Source organism: Eretmochelys imbricata, chromosome 12, assembly GCF_965152235.1.
Source record: "Eretmochelys imbricata isolate rEreImb1 chromosome 12, rEreImb1.hap1, whole genome shotgun sequence".
Classification (NCBI taxonomy): domain Eukaryota; kingdom Metazoa; phylum Chordata; order Testudines; family Cheloniidae; genus Eretmochelys; species Eretmochelys imbricata.
Window position 1 is genome coordinate 23,119,394 of NC_135583.1, and position 23,150 is coordinate 23,142,543.

Consider the following 23,150-nt stretch of genomic DNA (forward strand, 5'->3'; position numbering starts at 1 on the left):
CACCAGGTTTTGGGACTCCCTCTCCTATGTTTCACCCACCAGAGCATCCCTTCTCTCCCCAGAGATGTTACTGTCTTGTCACAGGAGGATTAACTGAAGGCCAACCTCTGGTCACGAAGATGGCAGATGTGTGATGCAGAGATTATACGTTTGTCTGTGCAGTATTGTACAGTGTAGTGGGGTATGTGGATTGTATGCCAATATTGAAGATACAGTACAATCCCACACCTGCATGGAGGATGAGTGGAAATATGAGGGCACAGTAAAGGTTGGTTTTGGTACCCATGGCTCCGTGTTTCTCTGCTTCCCCTTTTTGTAACCTTAACTTCACATTTTCTGTTTTCATGAGAGTTGTTTGCATTTTAATCTACAACATTATATTAAGACCTTTTTCAATCAGTTGTTGATACATAATTAAAACCTTAACTCTAGTTTAAGGAACATTTTAGCCTGTCCTAGTGGAAGTTCCAGTTGACACCATTATAATCTTTCAGCTGGGAGACCTGAGCCTCAGTAATCCAAAATCCACATAGCCTATTGCTGTTTTCCTAGCAGCATTTAAAGTTAAGAAAATCTGTTTTGCAATGTGCTGTGCAATGAATAGGGCCCTACCAAATTCATGGTCCATTTTGGTCAATTCAATGGTTACAGGATTTTAAAAATCATAAATTTCATTATTTCAGCTACTTAAATCCAAAATGTCACGGTGTTGTAATTGTAGGAGTCCTGACGCAAAAAGGAGTTTGGTGGGGAGGGGCTGCGGTGCTGCTACCCTTACTTCTGCACTGCTGCTGGTGGCAGTGCTGCCTACAGGCCTGAGCAGCTGGAGAGCGGCGGCTGCTGGCCGGGAGCCCAGCTCTGAAGGCAGAGCCACCACCAGCAGCAAGGCAGAAGTAAGGATGGCCTGGTATGATATTGCCTCCCTTACATCTCTGCTGCTACTGGTGGGATGCTGCCTTCAGAGCTGGGTGCCTGGCCCATAACTCTCTGGCTGCCCAGCTCTGAGGGCAGTGCAGAAGTAAGGGTGGCAATACCATGACCCCACTAAAATAACCTTGTGACTCCACCTGCAGCTCCCTTTTGAGTCAGGACCCCCAATTTGAGAAACACTGGTCTCCCCCATAAAATCTGTATAGTATAGGGTAAAAGCACACAAAAGACCAGATTTCACAGTGGGAAACCAGATTTCACAGTCCGTGACACATTTTTCATGGCTGTGAATTTAGTAGGGCCCTAGCAATGAACAATACTTCTCACAAGAAGGTAATTCACCCAGCAGTGTAGGGGCAACAGATGCCCCAAATGTAGAGAACTGCTACGGTTCTGCTTTTTAGGCTTGGGCAGCTGCAAAATGGATGCACATGGCAAATCCAGGCTTGCATATCTAATTCAGGAGGGAAATTTGCAGTACAACTGGAGGGGGTTGAAACCAGTGGATTTCCAATTATACACAGAACCTGTTGCCACAAACCTCTGGATAGGTGGTATGCAGAAGTCACTGCCCTTGTTTTAGCCCAGTGGCTAAAGTATAAGCTGTGGATGGGGCTTTTCCTGTACCTTTCCCCTAGGTATGGGTGGATTTTGACTTTCTTGACAAATCCCCACAAAGTTGCCTTGCAAAAAATCCGTTCAACTCAGGCTTTGTGCCGAGAAAGTGAACTTCACTTAATGTGCACACATCATACCAATAGGCCTTCTACATTCTTATGCCCCAGTTAAACCAAGAGTTCCTTACCTTGAAAACTTCGGTTCTGATTGACAGGGTAAGTGTTTCCAAGGACCAACCTACTGGGATCAATCACAATCTCTTTGCATACTCCTGCTGCTCTCAGGATTTCTCTCTTCCCACCTCCTTCATAAAGGCGAATGGTAAATTCGTTTTCAATTCTCTCCAGGGTGATATGATGCCACTCACCATTATCAATGTTGTAGGAGGGAAGGTTTACAGCATAGTCTCCATCGCCCAGGTTATATGAGACCATTAAGAATCCCTGAACAACCTTGTGGAAGAAAATCACTATCAGTCCTGTATTTGATCTGTCAGGTTACTTCAACCAAACTTCTTTTAACTAATGAACTATCTTGACAAAAATGTTTACTTAAACTTAGACAAAGACAACGGACTGGCTCAGGGGGTTAGGAATGTGATTCTGTCACATCTATGTTGCCAGTTCAGTCCAAGTTTTGGAATAGCCTTCCAAGGGAACCAGTGAGGGCGAAAGATCTATTTGGCTTTAAGATTTAAACTTGATAAGTTTATGGAGGAGATGGTATGATGAGATAACATGGTTTTGGTAGTTAAATATTCATGGTAAATAGGCCCAATGGCCTGTGATGGGATATTAGATGGGGACACAGGACTAGATGGATCACTGTTCTGATCCCATTGTACACCGATGTAACTCCACTGCAGCCAATGGGATGACACAAGTGTACAGTCAGTTTAACTAGTGGAGAATCAGGCCCACTTTACTAGCATGAATTAACAGAATTGTACAGTACAGATTTTCAAGTAGTATTTTACTTGCTAGGGCAGCGTACAGCACAAAAGTACTCTCTTATCCATGTTTCACTGGGCTACACATGAGCTGGAACTGAATTCTACTCTGTGCTGTGTGTCCAAGACTATTCACTAACCTGCAGGGTGATGTGTTCATCCTTGGCTCGGGAAGACATGCTCATGATGACACTATTGGGCTGTCGTGTCCTGACCGTCACCTCTAACAGCGTCCTGCGGGCAGGCACAGCAACGGGAAGCAGATACCGAATGTGGCTCCCTGGCCCAAAGGAGTATTCTTTGGCAACTAAGAAATTCAAAAACTTTTAAAAATTACCCTAAGCAGGAAAAGAGCGATGTAAGTAAAATAAAGAATTTCTCCAAATTAGTGTAAACAGCCCAGTGAAATGGTCTCCAGTGCTGACATAACATGCCTTTTTGGGGAAGTCCTTCAAGACTTTGCCACTGCTCTCCCAGTAGCTCTTCCCTGCCTTCATTTTCAAAGACATGGTATATTCCTCCACTGAGTAGGGTTAAGCGCATCTCCATCTGGATCCTGTTAATGCTGCTGTTTAAAATGCTCAGAGGGGGTTAACAGAAAGTAACAGGAGGTCCTCCCTCACACTGCTCCTTCCCCCAGGGACTGAGCATATTTTCTGCACAGGGATCCCTACCCAAGTGACTGAGCCCAGTGCCTCCCCAGCACTCCTCCTCTTTTCCCAGCCTGCTGACCAAGGACCAGTCCATGTAGCTCCATAACTAGAAATGAATATTTTAATTGTTTTTAAAGCATGTTTACAGCAGCGCCTTTAAAATTAACACAAGTTAGATAAGGCCTCATTTAGCAACACAATGGAAATGCCTTTTACTTGTGCTCAATTAACTCTTCTTTTTCTCCAGCAATCGACTGAATTCCTTTTTGAACTCCTGCTTCAGGATGCAGATCAAACACAGTCTCTCCTGTCTGCCCACAGTCTCTGACCAAGACAATGGGAAGAGGATGAGGACACATTTAAATCAGTGTAACAAATCTGTGGCTACCTAGGACTTTATGGTTGTCACTTTGCTGCAAACATTGGCCACCTGGAGGCAGCAGGGATGGAACTCAGATCCTCCTGCACCAAAAACACAGACCTCTTGGCCCTAGAAAATAATATCCTTTTGATGTTAGCAGTACAGTGCTTATGACACGCAGCTGAGCAATTCTGATTCTGTCCCATCCCAATTAGTGAGTGTGTAACACCGACAGACCCTAGTCGATGGCGGGCGGGATCGAACCTGGAGCTTCTGGAGCTTAGTGAATGAGCCTCTACTGCATGAGCTAAAAGTCAACTGGCTCTTAGCTAAGGCTGTAGAGCAGACTCACCTCTCTCTAAGTGGTCTTGGTGCCACCAGATAGGACAGAACACCACACCCAGTTGCATAGATACCATCAGTGTAAAAGAGACGATCTGGTGATGAGGAAGACATTTCACAAAGGAATTAAAATGAGGGGTGGGATTAACAAAAAATACCCAACCAAAAAATTAGAATATGATCCTGGGCAATCAGTATGTTCAAAGCCTTATCAAAAGTGTCATTAATTGTGAACATCTTAAGGGTACTGTTCCATAAGCTGCACCATCACAGCCACTAATAACATCATAGAGAAAAAAAGACTTCACCTTTATCACATCTGTAGCCATAGTAACCTGGCAAACAGTGACAGCTGAATGAGGCCCACTCGCCAAGACATCTCCCATGAATGCCACAGGAAGAGGAGCCCGTGGCCTCACAGCTCCCATCTGTCAGTGCACAGCCAGGGGAGCTATTCAGGGACTCTGCAGGAGATTCAAGGTCATACACCTTAAAGAGAAAATCAGAGAACATTGTGACTTCATTTTAACAAGCAGTTAAACTTTATCCCAGAGATCAATAGCTACACTACACCACACTGTCTGTATAATTCTAATTTCTCTCTTTTGTAGAGCTGAAGCCATGTTTTGTTTTAAAAGGCACTAGTTTTTGACATGTTTAATAAATGTTTGACTTTTAAATATTGAACAACAAGGGTCATATTTTGCATACGGATACACTCAAGCAACACACACTGACTAAAGGAAAACTCCAGCATTTAAAATAAAGCTGGCATGGGTCTATATATATTTCATTAACATTCAGAAATTCCTTGTGGGGGAGTTAGGGAATGTTACCTGGCAGGATAGATGGATAAACAATAGAAGGTGGGACAGTAGGAGATAAACAACAGCACAGTCTGGGTCTCACAGAAACATCTGCTTCCAGGTAAGAGAGAGGTTTTTATGTTAATTATACTATCCATGAAAAAAAAAAAAGCCAATATCATTGTGCCTGATATAAGCTGAGATGAATCTGACATTTAATAGAAAAAACCCCAAGTGGTGGTTTACTTTAATGGGAGCTGCACATGTGTATCTGAAGCCATGATGTGTGCCTCTAAAGTTTCATCTACCTGTTCAACCAACATTATAACAGACTGGAAGCTGGCTTTTGCTGTTCCCCAGTGGACTCCCACATTGCCAGAGAAGCACAAATGACAACACATTTCATCAAGCTGGCTGGCCTCAGTGTGAATCAGAGATGCCAACTGTCATTAAACCCATAAATGGTATATTCTATTGCTTTATATATGGTAACAAATTTATCTAGCTTCTACATCTTCATAGCGTTGCTAAGCAAAATGATCACTTTTATGGCAATTTGTGGAGGTTACAGCCTACTCAAGAGTCCTAATGACAACTACTTTCCCATGATTTAGCATTATTTGAAATGACTCATCAGCCTAAGACCTTAACATTAAATTCTCTATTTGCTATTCAATGTAAACGACATATCTTGTACATTTCCGCTGCTGAACATATAACAATTGCTCAAAAAAGGGTAAAAAATAAGTATGTAGGCAACTCACTGAAAATAAGAGATGCACTATAGGGCCAATCCTGCAGGAAACTACTAAACCCTTATGGGGTCAGTCCATTACTAATCAGAACCAGAAGAGTGTCTACATCTTCAGAATACAAATCCCATTTCTCATACAAAATTCCTAAAACTCTAGACCCAAAAGTAATACATCTTTACAAATGCAAAAATCATGACACCTCCTCTCTTACCTGAGTATCCAAGATTAAATTGCGCAGGCAGCCAGTAAAATGCTTGTGCTGTAACTGAGGGTATGAATACGGAATTGATTCTTTTACACCACCCAGCTGAAGAACTTGGATCACATCCAAATACCTTTGAACAGTGAGATGCATAATAAAAATGAATATAAATGGGCATGTTTTACCTTAAAATACATACACTGCAGTATAGGGAAGATAAATAACACCACTCTTGCATTTCCAAACAATAAATTTGAGGAATGGCAACTTTCTACAAGGATAAGAAAAACTAAAAACCAAATTCTCTGCTAGTGTAACTCCACTGAAAACAATGGAGTCACCCAGAAGAGAATTTGGCCCTAAGGATTACATATGGCATTTTCAAGTTTAGCACTGAAGTGGTGGGAGTTTTAAGGTGTTACAATCTACGAATCAGACTTCAGGATTACAAATTACTCTCAGTTATATAGATTGGCACCATTAAGGTAATCTTACTGAAGTCATACAATCACAGAAGTGTAGGGCTGGAATTACTCCAGATTTACACTTGTATAATTGACAGCTAAATTTGCCCTTACACATTTATGTTTGTTACTAGTTTTAATTGAGAATTTACAAGATTTACAGTATTGAGCACATAAAATCTGATTTAGTTGGGGTCCAACCCTGCTCCGTTTAAAGTCAATGGAACAAATTTGTTAGTAAGGTTTGGAGTAACAGGTCCAATAACTGTTTAATAATTAAGGAGTGTCTGTCGGGTGAGGGAGAATAATCATGTGGTAAAGGCATAGTACAGGAGATATGGATTCTGTTCCTGGATCTACTACAGACTTGATCTATGACTTTGAGCATATCACAAACTCTGAGGTAGGTTAGTTCATTAATGTTTGTATAGCGCTTTGAGATCCTTGGATAGAAAACACTGTAGAAATCCACAGATGTCTTCTGAAGCATTAACAACCCTCCTTTCATCTTTATAAATTAGATGTTCAAAGATATTAAATTATTTTTCAGTTAATCTCCAGAAGTGCACTGTTACCTTCCTCTTTGTGGAATAGTCTCCGTGACCTCACAGTTTGTGCGGTCTTCAGTTGACAACCATTTACCTGGTCCCTCTATCTCTGAAACGATAGCTGCACTGCAACGATCCAAAGTGAATCGAACATCCTGCACCAAAACATATAAGGCTACTGTCATACCATAAAATGAAGAATTACACTGTGCTTCACTGAACTGCTTCAAACCTTGTACTGAAGTTTTAGCCATTTCCCTCTCCCTTGCACTATGCAAATGGCAGTTCTGGGGAACTGGGCGCCGGAAACCGGAGTGTTACAGGACCTATATTCACCCTACCAGTAGGTTGCTAGGCCATGCCAGGGGCCCACACTAACCTTGTCATTTGTGATTGCAGGAGACATTGTGAGGAGGGTCAATGTCTGGATCTGCAGGCTTTCTATTGCGCATTGGGCCAGCGAGATGGTGACTAGGTCAGCAGGTGGATTACAACTGAGATTCAAGGCTGAAGCTGTATGCCTGTGATGATATGGCCGATCAGCTAACGCTCCTTCTCACTTGACGATGGCCGGACTGCAGTCACCAAATGTCCTAATTTTTCACCTTAGTGTAAATGATCTTGGGGCTTGCACCAAACTGAATTTAAGAATTAGCATTCAGAGGGATGTGGAATTGATTAGAGAGTGGAGATTACACACAAGACTGGTTTGGTCAAGGTTGCTTGCAAAGCGAGTTTGGCAGGAAGCTGTCAATCCAGCCCAGGGCCTGAAAAAAATGTTAACTGGGAACTGGCTAGTTTAATTTTCAGAGTAGGTGGCTCAGAGATCACACACAGAGACATCCAATATTCAAGGCTCAAGCTTTTTAGGGGCGACAAAGTTCCTCTCTTGATGTGGGGGCAGACATTTGGCTCCATGACCTTAGGGACTGGATCCAGGCAGGAAATCGCTATGGTTGCCAACCCTCAAGGACTGTCCTGGAGTCTCCAGGAATGAAAGATTAATCTTTAATTAAAAATTATGTCATGTGATAAAATCTCCAGGAATTCATCCAACCAAAGCTGGCAATTCTAGAAATCGCTACCAAGTAGTGTGGGTCAGGATGTGACCCTAAATGTGATACTAATTGGCGGTGTCCTCAGTGGCCAGCACAGATAAGACTAAAAAGGACCAGTCTTCCAGAAGTAAGTGGGACCCAGCATTGCACTGGTGGTCCTTTTGCCTATGGAAAAAAGGGGAGACCTGAAGTCTTCACTGACTGAGGTCCTGGTAATCTCTACCCCCCCCCCCACACACACACACAATTAGGGGGAGATGAAGAGGATTTGGAAGTGAATTGAGTCCTAGGGGAAGGCACAGGCAGGTCTACCCCAAATTACTGGTTGTATGGTATCCTGAACTCAGATAATCTCCTGGCGTCAGAGAACAGGAATGCCTCTCCCCAGTGTTAAATACCTAAAGTTGTACCCTGTTGTTTAAAATCTATACTCTGTGTCTTGTGTTCATTTGTCTGTGTGTCCTGATCAATAAAGGGTTTTGCCATTTTCTGTGCCATTTTCTATATTACAACCAAAAGCAATATATAAAAACACGAAGAAATGGACATGCAACTGTGCATTTAATTTGTGCATTTGATTACAATAGTCACACTCACAAAATGGATAATTGCACTTGCAAATGGATAATTTGGCACATTTGTGCACACAATTAACTGAGTGGAGACTAAAAAGATGTTAGTTTATTTGTGAAAATTAACATTGCATCTACAAATTGCATGTATTCGTGTGCCTACTTTTAAAAAAAAATCTGACCCTAAACTGTGCAAATGTATAAGATCAGTAAATGTCTTACCAGATAATTTCCTTTCTGCTAGCAGAATCTCCCACAACTCTGATACATATGGGCTATTCCCTCCTGTCTGCAGTTTCCAGAGGCAGTTCAAAGCTGTTGGACAGCCCATGTTAGCCACTCTACCTTCTCCAGCTTGCTGCCAGATGATTCATTCTAAAGCTGTGATTAGTAACAGTAACATCAATGTGAACAAGTAAACTACAGTAGGCTATAGCCTACAAGCATAGCTATCAAAATTAAATATTGTCCCTTGGCTAGGAAGCCAATCAGGGAGCTTAGAAGTGTGTGAGACGCTGCTAGCAGAAAGGTAATTGCCAGATAAGAAATTTAGCATTCTGCAGCTCAGCGTGTCTCATAATTCTGATATGTATGGGGTAACTGCAATATCAGAATCCTTGAGATTTTTGCTGTTTTTGACACAAGCTAAACCTTGTCCACATGGAGTATTAGGCCTTTAGTGTTGAAGTGGCAAGTCATGACAGTTTTAGTAAGGCATGCAACAATACTTGCATGCCTTACGCGGTCCAAAATGGCATCCCTCTATGCAGCATGACCTCACTCATATGGTGCGGGTCAGGTCATACAGTGCAGAGCGTCCTCCATGGGGGCCAGATGGAATCGTCCCGCAGTGCAGATCCAGCCCAGTGGCTGCCAGTTGGTCATGCAGGCATGAAATACATGGCTTGCATCTACAGGCAGGTAGTTGAAGCTCACCTGGAGAAGAACAGAGTTCCAATCACTTTGGAAAACAGCCCTAATGAAGCTATTGCTTCCCCCTCAATAGCCAGACTGTCCGTTGTAGACAGACTGGGTCTGGATGGTGGATGGGTCTTGGTAAAGTATCTCTAGTCTCACTGGTAGCTGCAATGGTGGTTCTAATTTCAGTTCTATCAGATTGGAGAACCATAGTCTCTTTTGCCAGTGCAGAGCTAACACTTTCACTTTTGTTTCTCCTTGCCTTATTTTCTGGATCACTTTTCCTAGAAGTGGAAAGGGTGAGAATGTGTATAGCAGGCCTTGTGACCATTTGTGCAAAAACAGCATCCGTCCCCAGGGATTTGGGGTCTGCTTCCCTGGTAAAGCACTGAGAAATCAGAGTGAAGACTCCCTGATTCAGACATCATTCTGTGTTGCTGACTGTGCACCTGCAGAACCAGTCTGCCTTTTGGTTCAGCTTTCCTTTTATATGCATTGCTCTTACGGAAGAGAGGGTCCTGTCTGCCTATTCCATTATCTCCATTGCTTTTGCGTGTAGGGTTAAATTCCTCATTCCCCTTCGTTGTTGATATACACCATAATGGCCATATTGTCCAATTGGACCAGAATAAGTTTGCTGTCTAGGTAGTTCTGGAACTTTCGTTGGGCTCATCTTGACAGCTCTGATCTCCAACAGGTTGATGTTATGGTTCCTTTCCCTGGGGTTCCCGGCACCTTGCACTATCCAATGCCCCAGCTCCTGTCAGGCTGGCATCGGTTGTGAGTGCCTGTGGGTCTGGACACCATTGTAGTAAGCTACAGCTAGTAAGACACTTGGGGATCTTCTGTGGGACTGCACACCATTGTAAAGAGAGATGAGCCCCTAGTTCAGAAGCAGTACCCGATCTTGCATGTGTTCTGGTGAATGATTCCATACCTTCAGGGGAGAGACCTGGAGGCACCTGATACAGAACTTTGCCCATAGGATGATTCCTATACATGAAACCAGGAGGCCAATTAACTAGACACTGAGCTATGGTCAGCCTTGCCCACTTTACCAGCATGGTTATCAGGTTCTGGATCTTGTGGAATCTAACCAGTGATGGGTAGACTTTTGCCATAGTGTCTATATCCACTCCCAGATGAACTATCTATGTGGAGAGAGTGAAAATGCTCTTCTTGGTGTTTATCACAAATCTGTGTGCTTGAAGCAGATCCTGCATCTGGATTGTGGCACTGTGCATCATGGTTTGGGTCAGAGCTCTGATCAAGATGTCATCTAGGAAGGGATACAGGTAAGTACTCTGAGACCTTACTCTGGCTATTATGACCACCGGCATCTTGATGAAGACCCTGGGGGCTGACGAAAGCATTTGATACTGCTAGTGTACCATGCTGTACACAAATCTCAGCAGTATGTGGTAGCATGGCTGTATGGGAATGTGGAGATATGAATCTCCTAGGTTCACAGAAGCAAGAAAATTCCTTTGGAGCAGGGATACTACTGTTAAAGTTAGGGTCTCTATCTGAAATCTCATTTTCTTCATCTAGTGGTGAGCTGCTTGAAATCCAGGACCGCTGTGACCTCCTATATAACTCTGGACAATGAAGAAAATGGAGCATAGTCTTAAGAATCTGTCTTCTGAGGGAACTCTTTCTAGTGCTGCTATGTCCAGGAGATATGAGATTTCATTTAACACCAGCTTGTATTTGATGGGGTCACCTGAGATGGAGAATTGGATGAAGGAGGGTTGGGGTGGTAACCTTAGTTTGAAGGAGTGTTGGCAACTCAACGTCTCTCTTACCCACTTGTCTGTGGTTGATTGCGACTGTTCTTCTAAGAAGTGGGAAATTCTGCCTCCAGATTCAGATCTTGATGGAGGCACTTTTGTTGTCACAGTGGGCTCTCAATCCACCTCTGGATTTTCCACTCAATCCCTGCTTTCAGAATTTTCCCATGATATAGCTGATGTCTTTCCTCTGGTACCTTCATGAAGAAGATGGACAAAAGGAGTATTTTTGTCTGCTTCTGAGATTGTAGATCCTCCTTGGAGCACTGAGTGGGGAGGGGAGGGAGGGTTTCAGTTTGGCAGCACTTTTTGCCATTATTTTGTCTAGTTTTTCCCCAAAGAACAGAGAGCCTGTGACTTTAGATGAGCACAGATTTTGTTTAGAGTGAGCATCAATCTTCAAAGCCAGATGTGGTGTCTCTGAGCTGGATGCCATGACCCTGCCTAAAAATCTTATTGCGTCCATTTGTTGGATTCTGCCACAAAAGCTGTTGCTAGGGAAATTTCCTTAAGTGTAGGGTGGAAGTCAGGATGGTCTTGGTCCTTCGTGGTCCTAAAATCATCCAAGTCAGGACATTGCAGATCATGTAGCTGCCAGGGATGCTTTAAGAGTGGCTGATGAAGCCTTAAATTCCCTTCTGAGTGTGGCTTCCACTTTTCTATCAGTTAGAGCTTTGGGAAAGAAATCCCCTTCAGATTTTATTACCATATCTTTTGCTAGAGATGCTTCTGAAGCATTGACTTTTGGTAATAACATATTTTTAGCTCTTGCAACTGCTAATATCTAAATGTGTGCCTGCTTGTGTGTTTATCCTTATCAGGGGTTTCCCGTTCCACTCTGCTCACATCCTCAAAGGATGGGTGCAGTGGGATTGCTCTCTCAAACAAGGGCTTAGAAGGCAGGTATTTGCCTTTAGGCTTGTCCTCTACTGGCTGCTCAAGTTGGATCTGGATTGTGGAGGCAACTTTTCTGCACATGGTTTCAAACATTTCAGGGGGGGAAACCTTTGCTGCATTTTTCCATGTCCTGCTCTGAGCCTGAATCTGAAATATCCCCTTTCTCAGTAGAATTTGTGTTAGAGTCAGAGGATGAATATCTCTTAGGTTTTTTAATACCTTTCTCATTTTGCTCTTTTTAGATTTTTTAGACTTTTGGACTTATTTGCAGGTGTTGTCATCCAGCTGTGGCTAGGGCGTTAGAAGCTTGCTTTATGCAGCGCCTTGAGCTCTCTGGATATGTCTCCCTCAATGTCCTTCCCCTTGGGGCCCCACTCCTCCTGCACCAAGGATGGCAGTCAATAGTCAGAGTTCCCTGATTCAAGAGGCCCGAGAAGAAAGAAACCTGGGTATGAGCCCTGCTTCCCTTTCTAGGGAACTTACGACTCATTTTAGGACTTGGGGACAGGACCTGGGGCCCCTTAAGGGCTTTTTCATTCTCCATTCCTGTTCTTCCCAGGCCTTATCCCTTGGGCTTATTGGATAAAATGCTCCTTTTTTTCTTTGGAGTCTTTCCTTACTCTGCTCTTCATCTCCAGATTGGGCATTTCTTTTCTGGAGTCTTGGTTTCTTGAGCCGGGGGACCCAACGTGCCTGTCCAACTCAGAACCCTGTGCCCTAGCAGTGCAAGTGTCAGCTGGCTGAGAACAGGCAGGGCACAATTTGCCCTCCAAAGGGCCTGTAAAAGTTGACTCACAAATAGGGCACCACTTTGATTTAGCTCAGTGTTTGCACAACAGCTATGCCATGCCTTGGGGGGATATAGGAGTAGGGGGGAGGAAAGGCAGAGGAGACTGGCAGGGAGGTACCAGGTATCTGAAACCAACCCACTGGTCAATACCCAATCCAGGAGAGAGAGAAAGGGTGCTTGCTATTCCCCCGCTCCCAAAAAACCTCCCCAAACATATAAAATACAAGTGAACTGTTACTTGACCGCTGCTGGAGAGGCAGAAGATCTGGCAGAACCATAAAGCTGAAGAAGGGAGCATGAGCATGGCTAGCATGGGCTATGCCACAGTTTTGAACTGCTATGGAAACTACAGACAGGAGGAAAATAGCCCATATCAGGGGTCCTCAAACTTCATTGCACCGTGAGCCCTTCTGACAACAAAGTTACTACATGACCCCTAGGGAGGGGGCACGGAGCTCAAGCCTGCTATCCCGAGTAAGGGGAGAGGGGGCTGCAGCTTGAGTCCCGACGCCCCAGGTGGGGATGGAGCTCAGGCTTCAGCTTGAGCCTCTGGTCCCAGCAAGTCTAATGCTGGCCCTGGTGACCCCATTAAAATGGGGTCCCGACCCACTTTGGTGTCCTGAACCACAGTTTGAGAACCGCTGGCCCATATGTAACAGAACTGTGGGAGACGTGGAGCTGCAGAAGGATAGATTATGAAATTCATAGTGCTATCCTCCCAATATTCACATTGTGCATCAGGTTTACAGGTATATATGGAATGAAACACTCAATTTTCCAGTTTCTCATTTATATCTTCCTAATTCTGTGTGTATGCAAGAGCTAACTGGAAGTAAGAAAACCATAAAGTGGAAAACAAGTATCTGACCTGACCATTAGTTCTGACTTCAAGCCGATGCCATCTTTTGTCAGTCAAGTTCAAGTGACTTGGGAAATGCAGCATCTCAGTGCCTGCACCATGGTTAATTTTCAACACAGGAATGCCATTGGAAAGTTCTAAAAGACCAACAAGAAAAATTAAAAAGTTACATTTTTAAAAATCTATCTGCAAATATATTTTTCCACTTTTGCTACGTTGGTGTATGTATTGACTTGATTAGTTTAACAATTATTGTCAACCACAGGTTACTGGGCTCAGTGAAGGAACTATGTGGTTACATTCTATAGCTAGTGTTATGTAGGAGAAGTTATTGTCTGTTGGCCTTGTTACTTATAATTGTATTAATGAGTATGCTGTTTGTTAATTCATTGTACGTGGAATCTGCTGACTGAACTGTGCAGAGAAAATACGCTGCACTAAACATTTTTTCATGATCAGGCTCTAAACCAAACATTGAAATCTATTCCTTACTAAGGCACTAATACCATATTACGTTCTAAAGTAAAAATTCAGACTAATTACGTACATGCATGCATACAGGGTTTGCTATATCCCAACCCCTGTCTAAATTCATAAGTAAATACAAATTCAGCCTCACAGAAGCAAAGTAAAAATCAAGTCAGAGATTAATATCCCAACATTTAGGACAATCTAAAATATACACAATTCTGCACACATCTTCTTTCACGAACTCACTGAAAATAATTGAGCAACAATTAAAAATTCATTGGATGTATAGACAACTTTAACTACTGCATATATGGCTTGGGTGGTGCTGTGGGACTAGATTCATCGATCAAGTCATAGTCTGTTAAAGAAAACATGTTTCAAAAATGCCTTGAGACTGAAAGAATTTTAAGAAGTAGATTTCTGTCTTCACAAACCACAGAAAATGACATGCGACTGACTGCATTAATCATGTAATACCTGTCTCAAAAGTACCTGAACTTCTTTAAAGCACTAGATATTTCCTTGTGGGATTTTTTTTTTTTTTTTTTTGTAAATCTGTCTGTTCTATTTCACTTTGATTTCTTTAGCTCTAGGATAGGCTCAGAACCCCATTAGCGTAAACTAAAAAATACCCACAATATCAAAGAAAAATGTTCTGCTAAAGTATATTTCAGGAAACTTTTTTCTAATTTTTCTAGGGTCTTGCATTCAAGAGACAAACTTTTTATGAATCCATCAGACTGAAGTAAGAATTCACACTATAATTACTATATTATCCATGCAACATCAATTCCTAGAGAATCCTTACTTCAAGTCCCTAGAAAGCATTTAGTTATGTGCAATGTACAGCCTACAAGTACCTATTGCCATGAAGTTCTCTGGACTCCCAGGCTCTGGATCTGATAAAGGACCACTGTATAGTAAAAGCCCATCTGGAACCTCAGTAATAAACTCTAGGGATAGTAAGCTCTCAAAACAAGGCCTGATGGGTCGAAACCATGCATATCCATTTCCATGGAAACTGTGCTTAGTCTGCTGGCAGTCAGGTCCAAGAAATGAAGTAGAACAATGACATCTGAAAGAGCAAATCAGAGGAAGGCTAAAGCAAAATAAATAAATGAATAGATAAACTAAAAATACTATGATCAAAACATTTACTTTTAGTTAATCTACCAACCTGGGCTGGATATGATTCAGTGATCTAAAAGTTAAAAGGTCTGTGTCCAGTAACCAATATCCTCAGTCATCTTGACCCTTTTTGAAAAGCTTTTCAACATAAACATTTCCTACTATTTTCATAGTGACCCTACCCACGGAAGAAATCCCATGAGAATCCTATGAAAATTCTAAAAGGTTAATTGGGAATTAAATCTTGAAATCATGAAAGGAGCACTAAAAAGTGATGGAGCTGTGGAATCTGAAATCATCATAACAACCGTTCACAAAATTATTCTAAATTGTTGAAGAACCGCATAGAGAGATGAGTTAACACCACTAACTTATTTGTGTTTTTTCATTGGTTTCCATTTAGGGCCTTATCTTGACAGTCCTTATTCAGACTATACTTTCAATGGCTTCAAGACTGCAGGACCAAGATCAGGCCCTTAATAAAGAACTGTTTTTATTATTAAGTTTACAGTCTTCTGCACATGTAACACTTTTCTGGATTTCCCTCAATTTGAAATGTACAGTTTATTGCATCTATCACTTTTCTAGTCCTGTATCTTGTTAACTACATTTAACATTTTAAAAAAGAAATAAAAGAGACAGTAAGAAAAGTTGCAGTGCAAGTTTCCTCACCTGTAACCATTAAGAGTGTCAATACATGTCCCACCATTGAGACATGGGCTTCGGGGGTAGGAGGCACAAGACTGATGAACTCGATCTCTAGCTGAACAGGTGCAGACTGCACTGATGGTGATTGTTACAGAGACAAATGACACATTCCCAGCATCCATCACTGTTGGGATGTCACTCACTGTGAAGTAGTTTGTACAACCGCTGCCACCACTACAGTCTATTCTCCCACATTCGTCTACATCAATCTGTGAAATGTTCACTTTTAAAGCTGATTGGATCTAAGAGGAAACGCAGTTTAACAAATCACCAGTCTGTCCCTAATGGAATGTTTTCATTTGTTCCTTCAGTTCTGAAAATCCATACAATCATAAACTTTATGGAATACTTTAATTACATGAAAATTGGTCATTAATAGCCTAGACTTTGTGAGCAATCAAAGTGATTTAAAGGAAATTATATGTATTCAGTGTGCGTGAAAATTTACAGTAGCAATATTTCCTGGAACTCAATAATTGCTATCACTGACAGCCAAATTATTAGAGCTGTTCTGGACTGTTAATATTTCTAAGGCACCAGAAAGTGCTAGACTGGCAGATGCCAGAGTGCAGGGACTGGGATTGTGCCTAAAATCTTAGGGCAGTGTAAGGCACCCTTCTCTCCACCCTTGCTCACTCATAAAGGGCCAGGTCACAACCAGCAAGAAAATTCCAAGTTAAGTTTTCTACTCACCCTGTTATGCCCACATACTGTAAATCATAAGTTCACTCCCCCAATACAGAAGCATGGCCTGACCAAGGCACATGCACAATTGAATTGAATTCAGGACTGCTGAGTTCCCAGCCGAGTAGTGGACATGGCTTGCTACATAGGCAAGTTTTGAGGCATGTGTATCCTAGTTGCATTCAGACTCGCTGACACAACTCCACCACATCTGCATTTACCTCCCGCCATCTCTGCAAGAAGATGCAGTGATGTTCAGTGTGCAGGGTAATGTGGGACCTCTCTGCACAGGATTTCATTTTTTATTTATATATTTATTATTTGAATTATATGACTTCCTCGTTTGCATCATTGCAAGGGTAGAACAAAGCTCTTAGTGTCAAGGTTCTGACCCTTGATCCAAATTCTGAAGCTTTTCATGCACCCATGGAAAGGTCAAAACCTCTAATTCAGTATCAAACGGCATCCTAGAGTACGGTATCCTAGAGAGGCATCACATAGAGGCCAAAACGGAGACTGGGGCCCTATCGTATCGACACTACACAACACAGGCTGTGACCTAAAGACTTACACTCTGAATTGACAAGACAGGCAAAGGGTTGGTGGCAAACAGAGGTACAGAGAAGTAAGGAGCTTGCCTGACGTCACACAGCTGGTAATGGCAGAGCTGAGAATAACCTAGCTCTCCTTCCTCTCATCCAGCTCGCTATGCACTGGATCATGTGTCTCCCAATCAATCAATCAATGAATCAATCAATATTATTGTTTATTTATGTTATTGTAACACCAAAGAGCCCCAGTGATGGCCCAGAACCCCATTGTGGTCGGCACTGTACAGACACAGAACAAAAAAACCCCATCCCCTATCCCAAAGAGCTTATACTGTAAGATAAAAGACAACAGATGGATATAGCTAGATGGGGGAGCACAAAGAAACAGAGACAATATAGGTTTCAGAGTAACAGCCGTGTTAGTCTGTATTCGCAAAAAGAAAAGGAGTCCTTGTGGCACCTTAGAGACTAACCAATTTATTTGAGCATGAGCTTTCGTGAGCTACAGCTCAGTGAGCTGTAGCTCACGAAAGCTCATGCTCAAATAAATTGGTTAGTCTCTAAGGTGCCACAAGGACTCCTTTTCTTTTTTCAGAGACAATATAGTTGGCAAAGGAGAGTTTCAAGGAGGGCTTTGAAGGACGACAATAAGTTAGCTTTGTGGATGTTTACAGGGAGTTTGTCCAAGGCATGAGGGGCAGCATGGCAAAAAGCACAAAGGTGTCTGAAAATTTAACTTCTTGGGCTGACCAGAGGCAGTGTTTGGATATTGAATTAGAGGTTTTGACCTTTCTACGGGTGCATGAAAAGCTTCAGGGTTTGGACCATAGTGTCAGAACCTTGACACTAAGGGCTTTGTTCTACCCTCACAATGTTGTAAATCAGGAGTAACTCCATGAAGATAACAGAATTCACCAATGTAAAACTGCTGTGAGCTCAGACTTAGGGACTGGTAATTTTATATGTTTAATAAGCTGTTACTTTTAGTGGAACAATGTATGAAAAACAAATTAAAAATAAACTCTAATGGCCAAAAACAAATTTAAAAACCTTCCATTCTTTTCTTCTCTTTCCATTTTACTAGTGCCTTCATTTCAATCTACCATTCTTTTAAGAACTTCGACCCTTATGACTAATCTTCAATACATCCTCATAAATATTATGACATATATTGAAAGAAGGTAGAAATATATCACACAGTGACATGATGTATCCTGTCAATGCAATTATGGGGTATGCAGTCTACACATATTGCTGTTAGTGGGGATTCTGTATTAAAAAGGTTTAGACAGTTTTGCTATACTGTTATAGAAAAACATGGCACAGATAGACAATCATGATTCCTTCAGACTACTCGGATGGATGTCTTTGATTGTACACTAAGATCAGTTATCATAAAGCCATATCCAAAGGAGTGTAACAAATAAATACACTTCATCATTTATTTATTTATTTAAAATTTTAATGAATAATTCTAGTGCTAATTGCCAATTTTCTATGTTTATCGTTAACTGAAACATATCTACAAAAGATAATGGAGGAATTCTATATTTATGTTTTGTTTCTGTAAGTATAGAAAATTGGTGATAACTCATTAGAGCTATTCATTAAACTCTGAAAGGTGATAAATAATTAATAGAAATGCCGTTTCTTCAGTAAAATATGTGAAGCAAAAATTATCCTCTTGTTATCACTATGATGAATCATCCCACTATGTATTATGAAGCAGAGTCTATTTGAAATCAATGTAACTTTCCATATTATCATTGTAATTGCTCTATAAATATACAAGAGAAGGAGCAGTTATTTTGCATGAATAGTATCTGCCTCTCTGATTCTGTGACCTTGGCCATTTGAAGGATTCTAATACTCTATATTGTCGTTTAATAGACAAAATTATGTACTTTGCAGTCTGATGAAAGTTGGGCAGGTGGCGAGTTGTGATTACTGCTCCTGACTGGCTAAGAATTACACACAATCTATTTATTATCACTGAAACCACTTCATGTCTCCATCTCCCCTCCTCTCCCTTTTCTCTCATCTCCCTGTTGTGTCTTATCTTTTAGATCGTAACCTCCTTGCAGCAGGGGCTGTTATTTACTATGTGCTTGTACAGCAGCTGGCACACTGGGGCTTCTTAGACACCAAGGCCAGAAGGAGCCACTGTGATCACCTAGTCTGACCCCAGCCCTGTAGAACACAGGCCATAGAATTGATTTCCCCAAAATAATTCCCAGAACAGATCTTTTAGAAAAAACACCCAATCTTCATTTAAAAATTGCCAGTGATGGAGAATCCACCACAACCCCAGTAAATTGTTACAATGGTTAATTACCTTCACTGTTAAAAATCTCTGCCTTGTTTCCAGTCTGAATTTGTCTAGCTTCAACTTCTGGCCATTGCATTGTGTTATACCTTTCTTTGCTAGATTGAAGAGCCCATAATCAAATATGTGTTCCCCATGTAGGTACTTATGGATTGTGATCAACTCTCTCCTTAACCTTCTCTTTGTTAAGATAAATAGGTTGAGCTCCTTGAATCTATCACTATAAAGCAGGTTTCTAATCTTTTTATCATTCTTACAATTCTTCTCTGGACCCGCTCCAATTTTTCAACATCTTTCTGAAACTGTGGACACCAAAACTGAAAAAAAAATATTTCAGCAGCAGTCGCACCAGTGCCAAATACAGAGGTAAAATAACTTCTCTTCTCCTATTTGAGATCCCCCTCTGTTTATTGCATTAGCTCCTTTGGTCACAGTGTCGCAGCAGGAGCTCATGTTCAGCTGATTATCCACCATGACCTCCAAATCTTTTCCAGAGACATTGCTTTCCATGATAGGGTCCCGCATCCTATAGTATGGCCTACATTCTTTGTTTCTAGATGTATACATTTAGCCATATTAAAATGCATATAGTTTGCTTATGCCCATATTACCAAGCAGTCCAGATGGTGGCTCAGCATTAGTGATCATTTTCTTCATTATTTCCCACTTCCTCAACTTTTGTGTTATCTACAAACTTTATCAGGTAATTGATAAAAATGTTAAATAGCATAGGGCCAAGAACCAATTCCTGTGGGACCACATTAGAAACACACTGATTCAGTGAAGATTCCCCATTTACAGTTATATGTTGAGACCTATCAGTTACTCATTTTAATCCTTTTAATATGTTCCATGTTAATTTTAATTTTATATCATCCTAGTTTTGTAATCAAAATGTCATGCGGAACCAAGTCAAATGCCTTACAAAAGCCTAAGTATATTACATCAACAATAATCATCAATCAAACTTGTAATTTCATAAAAATATCAAGTTAGCTAGACAGGATCTATTTTCTATAAACCCATCTTGATTGGCATTAATTATATTACCTTCCTTTTAACTCCTGATTAATCAAGTCAAACTGACTGGGCTATAGCTACATGGGTCCTCCCATTTACCCATTTTAAAGATTAATATTTTGGTTGGCCTCTGGGCAATACTGCATAGTAGATATTAAGTAATAATAATAATATTTTTAATATGCGCACACACAAAAATATCACACAAAACTGACCAAAGTGCTATGATTCGGAGGAGGAGACTGCCCTCTCCTAACTAAAAAAGTGGCCAGACAAATTGAAATGGAATTTTGTATAAAAGGGATTGATGAGAGGAAGAAAATTAAACGAAAAAGCTGTGATACAAATTTGTATAACAAAACTTCAAGTGAAGCAAAAAGTAAATCAGTAGGCCTGGTATGCTCTTCCATAGTGTGGCTGTGTCTGCATAAAGGATGCTAGTATAGTTAGTTTATATCTATGCAAACCACCCTAATGTTAAGTTCATTGAATTAAAACTGGGGCACATACCTTGTTTTTAAATGCTGCCATTTCACCATGCAATTTTTCTGGTCTATAATAAGAAGAGCCACCACGAACTGCAAATCTTACATTTGTCTGTCTTCCATCAACGTTCATCATACTGAAGATAGTGATATCACTAGGATGAGCTGAGAAGATTTCTGCCAGTAACTCTTTAAATTTGTCATGTCTGCTTTTCCCATATTCATCTTTCCTTATAAACTCCTCCGCTGTAATACCTGAGATGGGGATTCACAAGTACAATATACTAAAATGAAATGCCTGCAGAGCTTTGGTTAATCTCTCAACTCACCCCAGCCCAACAGCACTAGATACACAGTGCAAATGCATCTATCCTACAATCACATCTAAGTAACAGTTTTTCAAATACAGCAGCAACCAAGCTCAAACAGCAAATGAAACTTACCTGCCAGACGTACAGTAGCTGAATTGCGTATGGCTTCATTTTCCAACTCTTTGACATGGATCTGTACTGTAGATATTACATCAGGCCAGACTCCATCTGAAACTCTGATTCTTAAGTTGTATGTCCCCTGAGGAGCATTATCCACCATTACCAAAGAGCCAGTCCTTTGATTTAATCTGAAAAACCTAGAAGTAAAGCTTCAAATCATGAAAAGCCTAATAAGTCAAACCAGAAACATCCTCTACTCATTATTGAATTGGTTTCTTTCAGCATACACGTTCTACCATATGAGGGCCTGACCGAGCAACACAGGTATATGGCCTCATAAGCTACAAAAGCCCTAGAAAGTTGGTATGGAGGATCCGTGGTCAACTGATGGGTACCAGAGCCCAATCTCAGAAAGGCACTAAAAAGAAAAAACTTTGTACTGGGAAGTTGTGGAGAAGCTTGGGAAGAGTTTATAAAAATGAGTAGCTTTTCTGCAATTCCCAAGCCCATGAGCTTTCCTCTCCTGACCCAGAGTATGTAGTCTATAGGAATTAGTACAGCTTTATGGCTCAAACTCAGGAATACCCTTGCACAGGTCCCAGTGGTGAGTAGGGAGGAGTGATAAGAGGAGGGAGCAAACCCTCTAGTCCCACACTGGTGCCTGTCAAAGAGAAGTTTCAAGGGAGATGTCTTGCATCGTGCCCATGAGCTATGATGAAAGGGGCAGTTTTGAGTGGCTGTGGAGGTCTACTATAGCCAGGTCACTACTACGGAATAGTACCCTCTTATGGTTTAGTACCCTCAATGGCTGCTGACAGACAGAAGCTCCAGCTGCAACTCTGGGCTCACTAAGGCTTTAACACCTTCATTTTCTAGGGAAAAGAAAGCTTGGTTTTGTTTTTATTTTGGGAAACAGAGACAAAGCCACTTCAGAACTACATTTCCTGCTAATGGCACCCCACATTTTGTGATGTGGGCAGATGAATTAGTATGGTCTAGGGGCCCAGTTCAACACTGGCATGAACAGACACAACTACAAAGAATTAAAACAAGTTGTGACTGCTTATGCAGTGGGGAATTTAGCTCTAGGAGGAGATCATCCAAATTCACTTTCACTTGTGATATCTTGCGTTATTCTACTCTTTGCTCATACTGGTTGCCTTTATGCGATCAAATACAAATAGACTATAACACCTGGGGGCAGAAAGGGAGGAAATGAAACTGGAGCCTATTTTTATTTTGGGTCTAATACAAAGCACACCCTTAATGCCTAGGAAAAGTAATGGAGAGCTCTACTTAAAAATGAACAGCATGATGTGGCCCTACATTATTTGAGATGAAGATAAATATTGTGTACACCACCAATTCCTTGAAACCTAGTTATATCAACAAAAAAGAACATTCGGGAGGTACGTTCCTTGTTGCATAGGATAATCCTGGCTTTTACACATATAACGTACACAGGGAAATCTCATGGTGAGTAAAAAAATTACAGAAGCATAAACATTAAATATTACTCAGTTTGACACAAATACAATCCTCACTTGAGCATTTTTCCTTCAGAGAGAAATGTTTTATTGTCCCAGTCATCCTGATCTGGTGCAAACACTTCCCCAAGCACTGTTGTTGACCATTTCCCTGTTGAGATAAATTATAATAAATCTGCATTTAATTTTTGGTTTTCAAAGGATTTTAAATTCCACTGCATTCATTACTTCATTTATCATTTTCATATTCCTGTTTGATTTTGGTGAAGGTTATGATCCAAGGCTCTTAAACAATGCATAGCCTGTAGTCTGAGCTCTCCTCCAAGTGCACCTGGAAAGCTGGGTAA

General features: G+C 41.3%; 1 protein-coding gene across 1 annotated transcript in view; it reads right to left on the bottom strand.

Moving 5' to 3' along the window:
* The window catches only part of LOC144272850 (neural-cadherin-like), a 69,610-nt gene that overhangs the window by 9,532 nt on the left and 36,928 nt on the right, over window positions 1-23,150 (bottom strand). The window contains exons 18-28 of the mRNA XM_077831177.1: window positions 22,861-22,954; window positions 21,329-21,513; window positions 20,911-21,140; window positions 15,784-16,061; window positions 14,844-15,058; window positions 13,522-13,649; window positions 6,656-6,783; window positions 5,626-5,749; window positions 4,162-4,342; window positions 2,638-2,804; window positions 1,736-2,000 (exon numbers count right to left, since the gene is read on the bottom strand). Of these exons, the coding sequence (XP_077687303.1) occupies window positions 1,736-2,000; window positions 2,638-2,804; window positions 4,162-4,342; window positions 5,626-5,749; window positions 6,656-6,783; window positions 13,522-13,649; window positions 14,844-15,058; window positions 15,784-16,061; window positions 20,911-21,140; window positions 21,329-21,513; window positions 22,861-22,954 (1,995 nt within the window). The remainder of the gene's footprint in view (window positions 1-1,735; window positions 2,001-2,637; window positions 2,805-4,161; window positions 4,343-5,625; window positions 5,750-6,655; window positions 6,784-13,521; window positions 13,650-14,843; window positions 15,059-15,783; window positions 16,062-20,910; window positions 21,141-21,328; window positions 21,514-22,860; window positions 22,955-23,150) is intronic.